General features: G+C 32.4%; 1 protein-coding gene across 1 annotated transcript; it reads right to left on the reverse strand.

Annotated features, from left to right (window-relative positions):
• Positions 1-13,772: 13,772 nt before the first annotated feature.
• Positions 13,773-14,714, reverse strand: LOC107022639. The gene has a single exon (XM_015223235.2). The coding sequence runs from the start codon at positions 14,567-14,569 to the stop codon at positions 14,003-14,005; it is 567 nt and encodes a 188-aa protein (XP_015078721.1). The 5' UTR covers positions 14,570-14,714; the 3' UTR covers positions 13,773-14,002.
• Between the last annotated feature and the right edge of the window lie 924 nt (positions 14,715-15,638).

Consider the following 15,638-nt stretch of genomic DNA (forward strand, 5'->3'; position numbering starts at 1 on the left):
CTCCAAATCCATATCATGGCTCCAATGGTATTACTGTTGGCAACGGTGAGTCCCTTAATATTTCTCACACTGGCACGGGTACCATTAAAACCCCCACCGCTATCTTTCACCTAGGTAACCTTACCCACGTCCCTTCTATTAAATCCAATCTCCTTTCAGTTCACCAATTCACAAAAGACAATAATTGCTCACTCTTGTTCACCTCTAATGATTTTCAGATCCTAGACAATACTACCAAGAGGGTGATTTTTCAGGGCCCCTGTGAGCATGGTCTGTACGTTCTTCCTGGCACAAGTTCGTCTGCCCACCCAGTTTCAGAAAGCGTTCCTGTGGCTCCGGTGGCTCTTTCGGCTGATGGCCACAGTCTGTTGTGGCACAGTCGTCTGGGTCACCCGTCTACTCAAATAATAAATTCTTTAATGTCTCAATTAGGTTTTTCTTCCATTCATGTAAACAATTGTGACTCCTGTTCAATTGCTAAATCTCATAAATTACCTTTTACTTTATCTGAGAAGCGTACAACTGCACCTTTTCAACTTATTCATTCTGACCTATGGGGTCCTACTGCTGTTCCTTCATTTGCTGGTTTTCGCTATTATATTTGTTTTGTGGATGATTTTACAAAATACACTTGGTTGTACCCACTAAAACACAAATCACAGGCATACACCACCTTTGTCACTTTTGAAAAAATGGTCAAAACACAATTCAATTCTCATGTTAAACTTTTTCGAAGTGACAATGGAAAGGAATATGTCAATAACATCTTTGGCCAGTTTCTGCAATCCCTGGGAATTATACATCAAACCTCTTGTCCATACACTCCCGAACAGAATGGGGTGGCTGAGCGTAAGCATCGCCATCTCATTGAAACGGTGGTTACTCTTCTACATCAATCTCATCTCCCTGTCTCCTTTTGGGTAGAAGCTCTAGCCACCGCAAACTACCTCATTAACAGAATGCCCAGTCACACTCTCTCCAACAAATCACCCTATCAACTCCTTTACCAAGAACTTCCCAATTATACCAACCTCCGCGTCTTTGGGTGTCTTGCCTACCCTTGGCTACGCCCTCATATTACTCACAAATTACAACCCCGATCCCGTCCTTGTATTTTTTTGGGCTATCATCCTACCTCCAAGGGTTATCGCTGTCTTGACCCACAAACTCATAAAGTCTACATATCTCGTCATGTCAAATTTGTCGAAAATGAGTTTCCCTACGAGTCTATTTCCTCCTCCACAAATACATCATTCATTGGCGTCCTTCCCCTTTTTCCAACATACTCACAGGGTCCCTCACCACCTTCCCCCACACCTCCACCCACTACCCAACCACCCCTCATCACCCCTTCGACCGTCACCCACAATACACCCGCAACCACCACCCACACTCACAACCAACCCGAACCACCCCATACCCACAACATCTCCAGCCCGATCCGTTTTGGGTCCTTCCCGGCCACCCCCGAATCACCACCGCCCGTGCCACCCCCCAATACTCATCCCATGTTAACCCGTGGCAAAGCCGGTATCTTTAAACCCAAAACCTTTCAGGCTACCATACTACCAAATACACCCCTTCCCGATAGTGAACCAACAACCTACTCTGTTGCCTCAAAAAATGCTTATTGGCGTCATGCTATGGATGACGAGTTTAAGGCTTTGACTGATCAGAAAACTTGGGTTCTTGTACCTAAGCCCCATGGGCGGCACCCAGTGGGCTGTAAATGGGTGTACAAAATTAAACACAATGCGGATGGCAGTATTTCCAGGTACTAGGCTCGTTTGGTTGCTAAAGGCTACAATCAGGAGTATGGGCTTGATTACTCCGAGACATTCAGTCCTGTTATTCGGCAGGAAACCATTCGCCTGGTACTGTCACTCGCCGTGCGCAACAATTGGCTCATCAATCAGTTGGATGTTTCCAATGCTTTTCTTCATGGCATGCTTGATGAAACTATCTACATGACGCAACCACCGGGCTATGTTGATCCCCGCTTCCCTCAACATGTTTGCAAACTCCAGAAGTCTCTGTATGGGCTCAAGCAAGCCCCCCGTGCTTGGTACACACGTCTGAAAACGTTCCTCCAGGGACTCGGCTTCACGTGTTGCGTACACGACACGAGTCTGTTTACTCGACATTCAGCACACGGTACAGTCATTCTTCTTGTCTATGTAGATGATATCATTATTACAGGCTCTACTGCAGCTCTCATTCAGGATGTCACTCGAGCTATGCATACTACCTTCAAAATGAAGGACCTTGGCCCGTTACATTATTTTCTGGGAATGGAGGTTTCTCGGACAGGCAGCGGCTTGTTTCTTCATCAGTCAAAATATGCTCGAGATCTGTTGCAGAAAGCTGGACTGGAAAAATGCACCAGTCAACCAACACCGATGGCAGTCTCTTCGTCTACGAATGGAGCCGACACCCCCTTTGCCGATATCACCCACTTCCGCAGCCTCATTGGGGCTCTACAGTATCTGGCCATTACCCGTCCTGACATCCAGTTTGCTGTCAACCGAGTTGCTCAGCGCATGCATCAACCAAGTGAACATGATTACCATTGTCTAAAACGCATTCTCAGGTACATTTTTGGCACTCTTGGTCGTGGTTTACTCATTCGACCCGGGGACTTGGAGCTTCGGGGTTTCTCAGATTCAGATTGGGCGAATGATAAAAATGACAGAAAATCTACATCGGGGTTTCTCGTTTTTTTGGGGCCGAACCTGATCTCCTGGTGTACAAAAAAACAACCCAAGGTCTCTCGGTCCTCGACTGAAGCTGAATACCGCGCCCTTGCTCTTCTTGCTGCTGAGACCATGTGGGTCACATATATTCTTCGCGAACTCCGCGCCACTCACACTGTTCCTGCTCTCTATTGTGACAACAAATCAACCATCTGTGTGGCCAAGAATTCCGTCCTACACACCAGAATGAAGCATGTTGATACCGATTGTCTCTTTGTTCGCGATGAAGTTCAGGCCGGCACCATGACTGTGCAGTATGTACCCACTGAAGAACAACCGGCTGATATTCTCACCAAGCCTCTCCCGAGCCGACAGCACGATTACCTCAGTTCCAAGCTTCCGTTCGCTTCCGCTCAGCTCAGCTTGAGGGGGGATAATAACAGATAGTATTAAATAAATAGTATAAAATAATATTAGTATTTACTGTGTACTAATCCTAGTCCTATTAGGATTAGTACTCCTTAATTCTAGTCCTATTAGGATTAGTACTCCTTCCTATATCTCCTATATATATCTCCCATGTATTCCCTTATTAGGTTAATACTTAATACAATCAATATTCCTTCACTACTATAAAAGATATTAGTACAGGAAAAAAGAAAAGGCCCACTGATTAAATACTATAACATGTTTCCACTAATTATGAACATAAGACAATTTTGCTTTAAAAAAATTGGTAGTTAATCGCATTGATCCATTAGTGCCTTGATTAGTTAATTTCTCTTTGACATAGCACAATACTCGTGGCTACAATTAGAGTTTGAAGTACTCTACTATATGTTTTTTAGTTAACACGTTTGGGCACGTATAGGAGGAAAGGCTCAAAATAATCCCTCATCTTTAGATTAAGGCTCAAAGTGATTATTGAGTTTTTACATAGAGCACTAATAGTCCCTCATATTTGCAATATTGGTGTACCCTCTCAACCTATGTCTGAAATCCCAGAGACACACTTATACTATACTAAGGTGTTATTACCTCCTGAACTTATTTTATAAGTTATTTTCTACCCCTTTTCGGCCTACGTGACACTAGCTTAGAAAAAAGTCAATCAGCGTTGGGCCCACAAGATAGTGCCACGTAGACCTAAAAGGAGTAGAAAATTATTAATAAAATATGTTTAGGGGGTAATAGAACCTTAGTATAGTATAAGTGTGTCTCTGAGATTTCGGGCATACGTTGAGGAGTACTTGTGCATTATCTCTATTTAATAGAAATAATAACTCTACATGAGAGAAGGTGATAAGAAAAACATCTTTGTTCTGTTCACTAGAGATATTACTGCAGCTAAACTAAGAACTTCTTAACATATGACTTTGCAGGAAAAGAAAAAATTATACTATTGCGCGTGAAATTATCGTGATGAACCTCTCGACTTTACCTTCAATACAGTTTCTACTAAACAAAATAAAGTGTTTTTCTTCACACATTCTTTGATATGGAGTTATTATTTCTCCTAAATATATAAAATGACGATTGAACATCCCATACATAGGTTATGGATAAATCAATGCAAAAAAATAGGTAAAAATTTGAAGAAGAATCAAAAGTGCATCAATATTGCAAATCGAGGGACTATTATTACTCCATGTAAAAACTCAAGGATCACTTTTAGCCTTAACCCAAAAAAACGGGACTATTTTGATACTTTCCTCGCACATATAGTATAAAGAGTTTATTCAATATTTTAATAGTCTAATTTGAGTCTATAGTGACATGATCAATGGAATCCGATAAAATAACTAGGTCCATTTTAACCCGATCAAATACAACTCAACTCAACTCACTCTACAGTAATTTAGGATAAACAAAATAGCTAAACGTTTTAGTATTAAATTTTAAACTTGTAATTTAGAAAATGCATTTGGTAACGGTTGAACCTAAGTAATTTAAATCTTGAATATTTCAAGAATCACTTAAAAAAAAGTGTGCATGCATAAAAATAAGCAGCTTTATTCAATTATTTCCCACTTATGTTAATAAATACTGCAAATTGTAAGACTTCAATAAATTGTAACATCGATTTCCATCATTATAGAAAATTTAACTGGAAAAGTTTTGGGTCGAAATAATTTTTCGTAGTAATTTGGAATTTTTCAATCTAGTTCAGATTGGACAAAATCAGAGTCAGTAAGGTCTAAGGAAATCTGGTAACAATTGGGCGATCTAATTATGATTTGGACCAGATGAGCAGAAAGCTAAGACGTTAAGGAAATCGTACGACTTTACATAATTAAATTTGGGTAAGTAGAACTCCCGAAACTAATCTTAGCGTGAACGGGTAGTTTCCGAGTGTCATTGGTTGAAGGTGTGTTGTGAAATGAGGTTTTCGGAATTGTTAATTTTTCTCTCTATTTCCATGAAAGCCGCTGAGGCTGGATTATCCCACCAGGGCGAGGCCTATGTGGTGGGATAGGTGCCTCCATAGCGAACCAGTTACGACTTAAGTCTGAAATAAACTTCAAAAATATTTTATTCTACAATTTCGACTTTGAGAGCTAAGGAACGATTCGAGGTGTTTTCTTGAAAGTTTTTCACCATTCTTGAGATTAAAGGTAAGGTTTCAACTCCCCGAATCCATTTTTCGATCTGTACAACGTAATTTAATGGATAATTATTTATGAGGGAGGGGTTGATCTGGATTTATGGTGGAAACAAACCTAATGGGACATAGGGATCTAGGGTTGATTAGATTGTTGTTAATTCGGGTAATTAGTTATTGTTTATCGATTTCCGTGTTATATTAATCATTTATAGACCTAGAACAAGCAGAACAAATCCAGAAAACATAATTCAAGTTTCTTAAGGGATTCAAGCTTTGTTTGAGGTAGGCGATGATTTTGATTTTATGTTGTGTGATGTATATTTGTTCTTGCTTCATTATAATACATGTATGTATGTGAATGTTGCATTATTAATCACACTAATTGTGAATGAGGATAGATGAATGGTGACTGCCATGAATCATGACTTGATTGTATGATCTTTGAGAATATACTTGTGATGTGGCTTGTTGAGTAGATCGGGTGTTGTGTTCCGACACACTAACTTGGATCGGTTGCCACGTTCTGGCATAAACACGGGATCAATTGTCACATTCCGACATAAACATGAGACCGGTTGTCACGTTGCGGCATAATCATTGGATCGCGTACCACGTAGCGGTATCTAACAATTTGAGTATGGGTTCCGTTAGAGGACCATTGACTTGACATAACTGTATATCTTGAGGATTGTGAAAGTGTGTGTATTTGTAAATGATGTTGATATTGTATATGTTCGATGTATGCATGTTAGTATTTGTTGTAATGACTTATGAATATTGCACTTAATGGGGTAGCCGAGTGATCTACGAGTACACTGTGGTTGTGTACTAATACTGCACTTGCTCTTTCTTTGTTGATTACAGGGTATCTTCAGTCGGCTATTGACAGACCTTGCTTAGAAAATCAGCGATTCGAATTCAAGGGTGAGCCAATTCCTTCGGGTTGCCATGAGTTCTCTTTCTGTTTTTGTCCACATTTTCGGACTTAGACTAGTTCTTTAGATTTCATGTTTAGTTTGGGGTTATACCTCTTCTTGTTTAGACTTATGTTTGAACCATAGATGTTTTGCTACATTGATTTCAGGTTCTAGGCGTTATTTCTACATTTGTTTTAATTGTTAGATTTTTGTTGAAGTTTAAACTTGCTTTCGTAATTTTAAATGCCTTAGCAATTAAATTAATTGATTAGCTAATTAGTATTAATGATTCTCTTACGAAGAATTAGTATGAATGTCAATTACGATGATCTGAACCGTGACATAAATATACACAAAAAGAGAAAGCAACTCCACAAGTAAAACGACATACCCAACAGGCCAACACAAAAGAAAATTCAGCTTCTTTTGGCCGGGGGAAAGAGGGATGCAGAGAAGTGGTCATTATTATACTCTCAAATTCAACTTATCAAATTTCTCTTTTACTTATTATCTATTAATTAATTTGCTAACGACAAAGACATGCATTATAAAATAGAAAATCGAAGACTCTCTTGGATTCACTTGGCTCCCAAAAGTTCAATTAAGTTTTGAATATTCACGCACCCCAGAAGTTCTATAGTTGCAAATAAAGTTTGAGAAAATAATTTAAAGTCGTTCAAACCCACTCAAAATGTGAGTATGTGACCATGTATAATGCTATTAATTAAATTTGGCACAGTATAAAAGAAAACAAAAAGTGTAAGGTTTTTTAATTCTTGTTGAAATTAAATTTATTATTCAACTTTCACATCTAAAATATTTCAATTTCAGAATATCTTAACTAGCAGGAAAAAATAACGTATGTAGAGCTAAGCTTGTTTTAGTAAAATGAGTAAAACTGTGCATGTTATAATTAGCAGAGACGGAGATAGATAGAAGTTCATGGGTTAAGATAAATCTACTAGTTTTTTGATAAATTTTATATTTGTATTAAAAAATTAAATAAATCTATATATANTATATATATGGCTTAAGTCAGCGGCGACCCCTTAAAGTTGTCCACATAATTTATTTAAACACCTCAACTAAAGTTTGTACCTATTGAACACCTATGCCCCTTAAAATTAATACCTATTGGACATTTTTTTGTTAATCAGCAAAAAAACTGAAATGTGTGTAATACACTCGCTATGACATGGGGATGACATGACAGAATGACAAATTGAATGATGACACGTGATATTTGAGTCCAAAAAGTTATTTAAAAAATAAAACTTTAAAAGACAACTATTTTAATCTATTCAACTAATTAAAAAAATTAAAAAGAATTCTAAAGAAAAAAATAATCCACCCACCCATGGCAATTCTTTCTTTTCCTCCACCGTCATTTCAACTTTAACATCCCTCAATGTATTTTCAACGGTAACATTCTTCTCAGTTTAATGAGAAGAATGTCAAGATAATGAGAAGAGTACCAATTGATAGATCAATTGATGTAGGTTTTAGGGTTTTGATAGGACATCGTCACTTGAACACCAACAAGTCCAACGAACTTCTCTTAAAAATTAAACGCAAAAATCGACTTCTTGAATTACAGCATGCGAAAGAGTTGTTGAATTCGAATATGAAGATTTTTCGGATTCTTTTTGAATAGGCAAAAAATGGTGGGTTGAAGCCTGAAGAAATTAAAGATGAGTGTCGGTTTTTTTTTTTATGATTTAAAAAATTTTAAATTATTTTTTTATATATATTTAGTCAATGTATGCCAAGTGTCAACAAAGTAGGTATAAATATTTAAAAAAAAAAAAGGATTCACGCTCTCAGCAGCAGTGAGATACACTTATTTTGCCACATCAGCGTTTTGTGTTTAATAGGCACATTTCTTGATAATTTAGGTGTTCAATAGGTATAAGTCCTACTTCAAGTTTCTGTGAATTATGTGGACAACTTTAAGAGGCCGCAAATGACTTAAGCCTATATATATATATATTTTAACATGTGAATCCCAAATAAAATTGTTAGATTCCTAAACTCCTAACATTGACTCCGCCTCTAATAATTAGAACCGCCCTATAGAAGGCTGCTTAAGGTAGGTAAAGTCAACGACCTTTTTGATTTGTCAAACTGTTGTTCATCTCTTTATTTATTTCATGTCAAATTATTTGCCAATTCATTTATAATAATTGGTATAGAGTTGTTCCTTTCCCACAATTGAAATCTAACACATTTTAAAAAAAAAAAAAAATTTAGCGAATTAAATATTAATATTAATAAAGAGTGTTAAATTTTTATTGTGATTAGTCAAGTGTCATTAAAATTAATATTGCTAAAAATTTAGAAATATATATAAAGAGTGTTAATTGTCGCAAAAAATTTATGGACATATATAAAGAATGTTGATTACCGCTAAAAATACATATTTAATGATAATTAAAGATTAATTACCACTAATGATAATTTTGTTGGAGTGATAGGCTTCTCTCTTCTAACCCATTCAAAAAAATATCTGCATGCAAAATCTAAACTTTGTCAAGTCTAATTACCAATATAAATTGGAATACAATTTTAATACTTCAATAAAGAAAAATTATTATTTTTAACGATAGAAATATTTTAGACTTTAAATTAAAGTATTCAAATTTTCATGTTGTTAAATAATATTTTTATCATAAGATCCAAAGTAATATATCATACACACATGGCTAACCTATTATTAATTTTAAATATCACTACTAATAATACCATTGAAAGAAGAGGAAGCTATATAAAAAGAAAGATTTTGGATGGTAGAACTAACTAGACTAGTAAACAAGGATTGTTTAATTTTGTTGAATGAATTTGATTTGGAAATGGATTGATTTCAAATGTGCAAGATTATCCTATTAATATTTGTCTATAAAATTTTTTAGATTTATAAAAGAAAAATATTGACAACACAGTTCAATAAACTTGGCAAATTACTAATGTTTCAATATCTTTCCTAATATTATTGTTCCGGAAACTCAGAATTACTAGTAGTGGTGTCTAGTGTGAGAAAATTAAGAATTTCGCTTTATTAAGTTAGAAGCATTACAACAAAATCATCAATTATATAAAAATTTATTTAGAAATTATATAAGAAAATTTGTAAAAAGATTGTCAATTTTCTACAAAGAAAATCTGATGAGAAATCTATGTGTGTAAAATTTATATATTATAACTAGTCTTATAGATTGGTAGTGTATGATTAACTAATTGATAAAATTATTTCATCCATTTTTATGTTAGACAAGCTTCAATAATATTAATCAAGACAAATTAAAAAAATTTTTAGAAAATTAAATTACAATCATTAATTTAAAAATAAGTATACTTGAAGTATAATATAATATAATTAAATTACAATCATTAATTTTAATAATTATAAAAGTAATACTAACTTTATTAGGACATACTTTTGATTATAAATGTTTTTGCGCTCTACCAAGCTCGCATACTTAGCCCCAGTGGCGGGATTAAGAATTTCGTAAAGAGTGTTCAGAAATGGCAGTTTGTTATATTTAAAGTGTTAAAAATATGTAATTTCAATATTTTGGGTATCATTTTACTTGTATATATGCTATTTTTTTTTGAGACGAAGGGTGTTCAATTGGATACGCCACTACTGGATCCATATACTTTACGATATGTATTTTTTTTTCTCTTTGTTGCTGCTCGCATACCATAAAGATCGATAATATATTTAAAATTAAAATTTGATTAGACATGCAAAAAGATTCACATTTAAAACTGACATCCAACATTAACTTTTACGTTTTTTAACTGATTTTGTTACATAAAATATATTTTTTACTATTTTCTTTGTTTCAAAATATCTAGTGTCTTAGATAATAAAAAAACACTTACAAAAAGAACCAAGAAATTCCTAAAAAGTCACATTTTTCAGAAATTTATTAAGAAGAAATTAATAAAATTACACCTTATCTATGAAAAATCAGATATGTGAAAGAATTGTTGGAACTGTATACTATGCAAGGGCAAATTTGAGCTGAATTGCTAAATACAAGGGTATAAATAGAATAAACTCTAATTAATGTTTAAAAAAAATAAGCAATTTCAGACATTACACGAGAATTTTGGACATTTATCCTTATAATATTGAATGAATTAAAAAGAAAGTGCACTTGTACATAATGGTTGTTTTATTTATTTTTTATAATTATTGTCGCACGTATATAAAGGTGTAGACATCGTGGCCTGCAAAGTTTTGGTATGAACACCAAAAGAAAATTGCAATAAAGATAGAATTTTGAGGTTATTTTTTGGGTGGGGTTAGGGGTTTAGAGGGTAGTGCTCAATTATTGAACTCTTAGATTTTTCCACAAAATAAATACACCTTTTTCCTATTTTCTTTAACATTTGTTAAATAATGTAGTTTAATTATATACTACTTAAAAAATATAGACAAATTACAGAAATCACATACTTTTAATCCAAAATAACAATTTATTTCTTAAAACTTTATAACTACAGAAATCCCTCAAAGGTATAAAATAATATAAGCGCTAATATATTAATCTGATGAGCGAGATACATTAATCGTTAAGTAAGATACACTATATTTTATACATGATACACTAATCTAATTTATATTTAGACATGATACACTAATATGATATGCAAGATTTAACGCACAAAAATGAGAAATTTTAAAGATTTATAAAACTTATAAGGAATAATGATAATAAGAAAATTAAAAGGTAAAATTTCTCTACTTTTTAAAGAAAATATTGGACCCTAACAAATATATTGCAAAGTCAATAAACACTCTATATATATATATATATATATATTATATCGATGTACTATTTAATTTCTGAAACGTGGCACAATCTGAGAGAAACAGGAAGTATAGGTTATGTTATTTTTAGAATTATTTCTTCAACCTAGCAGATAAAGTAGTTGAACTTAATTTATGAAATTTGAAGCTCTTTGATGCGTTGTAAGAATCAAGGCTTGTATTTTTTTTTTATTCGTGAAAAATGAAAGGAAGAAAAAAAGCAATACATATAAAGCCATAAAAACACACTGTTCATGTACCATGCAATTATTTGTGAATTAAACTTGGCAAAATCTCAACGAAAACAAAAAGTACACATTTTTTCTACTTTTTTAAATAATAATTACTTTATCAACTTTAATTTCAGATAAGATATATTTGAATTTCACAATTTCTCTGTCTAGCTAGTAGATATTCATAAAAATTGTTAAGTAAAGCTAGATCTATCCCATAAATTAAAATACAGATGAGAGTAATGAGTATATCATTTAGAGTATCCTTTTAGTTATTGAAGATATAAAGTGACTACACTTATCCAAACAATCTCCTAAATGTGAATATATATACAAATAACATCTGGCATGCATATTATTGAAAAACCATATATAGAATGGATTAGGAGGCACATAATTATACCCACTATATATACTCATATTGAATATGCACTTTTTATTTTAATTATTTGTTGCTTTTTCTCTGTTTTATTTATTTACATTTCAAATCCCTTCTCGAAGATGAGCTGTAAATATCTTGTCCTAGAGCTGTCAAAAGCCCTTCTATACAAGAAATCACAATTTTATTTTATTTTTAAAATTGATAATAATTACTTCTCTCTTTATCCGATATTGATGTTTCATTAATATAATTGTTGCATATAATTACATCTTCTTAGATTATTTCTAGCAGAATACATATTGGATTTCTTATGTTGAATAAGTCCAAGTTTTAATTAGTCATGTTAAGTGACCTGTGAGAGGAAATCATGTGGCGTTATTTATTTTTTAGAGTCAAGCGATAAGAATTAATTACTCCCTTCAAATCATTGTAGTTGTGAAATTGCATTACAAATGTGTTTATACTTTAAAAAAAAAAGAATTAGTTATTAGAGTAAAATGATTTTAAAAACTTCTATCTTGTATTTATAAATAAATAAATAATTTAAGTCCACTATTTTTTCAATAATAATTTTATAATATTATGAAAAAGATATAATAGTAATTAAACAGTACCAGAATTCCTCAATAAAATAAAATTTTAATAAGAAATCAAGTGCATCAGTAAAATATTGTAAGTGTGATGTTTCTTCCAATTAAGGTTCAATTAGACGACCAACATAAAAAAGCAAGGGAGTTGCTTTACAAAACCCACTAAATATAACAAAAATAATTATAAAAAAATATTAGTAAAGTAATAAAAAAGAGAAAGCCCACAGATATTAAATACTATAACAAGGTTCCACTTATGAACAAAAGACAATTTTGCTTTAGGAAAATTGGTGGAATTATCATATTGATTCATTAGTGCCTTGATTAGTGAATCGGGCCATTAATTTCTCTTTGTCATAGTTTGGAGTATTTTGACAAAATAACAAATCAGGATCGAGTTGTTAATTTAACTGTGTAAATGAATTTCCAAGTTAAATAATTTTCCTATTTTACATGAAATTAACTTTAATTAGCAAGTTTTCATTTCCAACCTTGGATAGTAAATATTTTCCTTATTTTTTTTTGTTTGTCTATTATTTAAAACTCAGAATTTGGATAATTATTTACTTTCATATTTCACCCTTAGAATTAATTGTCTTTCTAATATAATCAATTTTCAAAATGTAATACTCACTCGTTTTTATTTATTTATTCATTTTTTTCTTGACACATTCATTAAGAAAATAATGATTGATATAACGAGTTTAACACTTTATCCCTGTTAATTGATATAATCCAAAATCACTTGAATCATTAAAAATATTTAATCTTTTTCAAAAATATTAACTCTCTAAATAAATTAAAGTATAATAATTTAAAATTTTTTTTTTGATATTTCAAAAATGACAAATAAATTGTCAATATTAAATAAGTAAAAAGAGATAGAAGGACGTAGTAAAATGTATATTATTACAATAAAATATCTCGTTTAATCATAACTTTTAAAGGCATGCAAGATTCTAAATGAAGAAGTAAAAATGAATTTGAAGAATATTATGTACTTCTTGGGCCGAAAGAAAAGAATGAACTTTCAACTTGCTAACCTACTCCATGTTACCTTTTACCTTGCGTTATTCTTATTTTCGTGCAAATAATTACACTCTTTGTCTCAATTTATATAATGTCTTTTATATTTTAAGAGTCAAGCAGTTTAAGTTTAACGAAAAATTTGCGCGTGAAATTTTTAATTTTTTTGAAACAGAACTTATGTATTTGCAAATTTTTTTGAAATGAAATTTATGTATTTGCAAATTAAGTAAAAAGTATTGTGAGTCATAATAATTGATAATTTTAAAATTTTATAAAATCTATAAAAAGTTTATTCTCAAAGATACACTTATTTGACTCTTGAAATCCAAAATATGACATATAAAATGATACGAAATATGACATACAAGAGAAGGTTGTAACTAGTAGACGACGATCAAATAAAAAGAGAAAAATTGTGGAAGTTCCCCGGGTCGATAGCGATTCAGTATTTTACAGTAAACTAATGTAAAAACATGAATTAGGAGTCATACAGACACAGGTGGATATATTAAGAAAATATTATACCGTAAGCAAGAACCAAACGGGTATCATCACATCAATAATTTTCACAATTTCATAAAAAGAGAAAATTATGAAGAAAAAAAAATAAAATCCCGGGACAGAATGGAAACCAAAAATTAATTTGCAGTATTCAGAGCTCCCAATCTGCATATATAAGCTCTTTCTATACATAATAATTATTGCCACGAGCTAATTTTGAAAGAAAAAAAAAATTAAGCAAAAGCAGATGCAGCCTCTCTTCTCAAATCTCTGTAGAATCGAGAAATGAATTCATCAGCTTTCTCATCAACGTGGCTAATAATTTCACCGTTATCAGCCGGAAAAGGCGAGTCAGTAATCCTTAATTGTCTCACCGTTGGAGTCCTTCCGAATCCAGGCAAAGCAGGTGATGCTGTTTCGCTCTGAAGCATTTCAAATGCCTTCAAAACGGCAGCGTTCATCATTGAAACGTCGTCGTGTTCAGTGATAGATACTGCATTGTGATTGTGCTTATTAATGCGCTTGTTCATGTTGAAGGGTAGGTGAAAAGCTGGACTGTTACTGCAGCTGAACTCGTAATACTCTTTTGAAGTTGATTGATGAACACGATTATTATTATTATGGCCCTGGAACATCAGATTTTGGAAGACGGTTTTTCCAGCAATCTTACCGCGTTTCATTAATAAGTTGAGATCGAACATTAGTTTTCTCTTTGATGATAATCCTTTCCTCAACATGAAATAAGCCACGCGGACTATCTTCCAGAACTTTTTCGCTATAACTGGCAATTTTTGATCCATTTTTTTTTTTTTTTGAATTTTTGCTTTGTTCACTTAAGAAGGAGAGACAAATATTGATGAAAACCGAAGAGAAAACTTCAGAGGAGAGTTTTTTTTGTGGTTTATGAGAAGAACTGAGTGAGTGGTATATATAAGGGGATTTTCATACAGAGGAAAAGGATGTTGTGAAGTATTCAATATGTTTTACTTTTTAATAAGTTGACACGTTTGGATACGGACCACGTATAATTTGGATTCATTCAATATTTTATTACTTCAATTATTATTGAAGGAGTTGGTGATTTTCTGGATCTAACTTTAGGAAAGTCATTCTATTGTTACCCAATACCCACAAATATAAATTTTCCATATTTTCCTTTTCTTTCACATGGATAGATTGCAAATGGTAAGTCCATTTCCAATTTTACAAAAATATCATTTTAACATAGTTTCCAAATGTCATATGCTAAATATATGATTATGGTACTTTGCTAATTCGTCGAGGACGGGTGTTCCAGTTTAATTTCATCACTGTGTAATTGTAATATCACGATTTTTCTACATTGTAAGATTAATCAAGTACTTTTTTCTTTTTTAAAATCGCAAAAATCACCTTAAATATAGTAGGAGCTGATTGGGAAGATAATACATAATATTTCGTTTCGTATAGTATTTCTTTATGACATGGAGATCCACAATTTTAAGTGTATGAACTTTTATTACGAGTTTACTACCTTATTGAGTTCATAAATACTTTTAAAAAAAATTGAGTTCACAATTAAATATTTAATAAATTTCTTAATTTATATACATGATTTTGAGCAGAAGTCAAACTAGTAGCTTGACACAAAGCTTGATCTGCCTCTGTGACTTTAAGTACTCTGACATTAATTAAGCTTCTTTTTTTTTTTTTAATGTTTGGTACCGTACGTTTTAAGTACTAATCAACAAATTTCTGTATAATCATTTTTTTTTTAATTAGAAGAAAAAGAGGAACATGATACAAAACGTATGGTAGTTGTTAATTAATATTGAAATTGTTTACTTAAGCCGTTGAAAAAAGTAAAACTTAGGAAGGGAGGTTTCTGAA

This window comes from Solanum pennellii, chromosome 6, assembly GCF_001406875.1.
Source record: "Solanum pennellii chromosome 6, SPENNV200".
NCBI lineage: Eukaryota > Viridiplantae > Streptophyta > Magnoliopsida > Solanales > Solanaceae > Solanum > Solanum pennellii.

Excerpts from the sequence above, each read along its gene's own strand:
- LOC107022639 (XM_015223235.2), bottom strand. The coding sequence starts at position 14,569 with ATGGATCAAAAATTGCCAGTTATAGCGAAAAAGTTCTGGAAGATAGTC.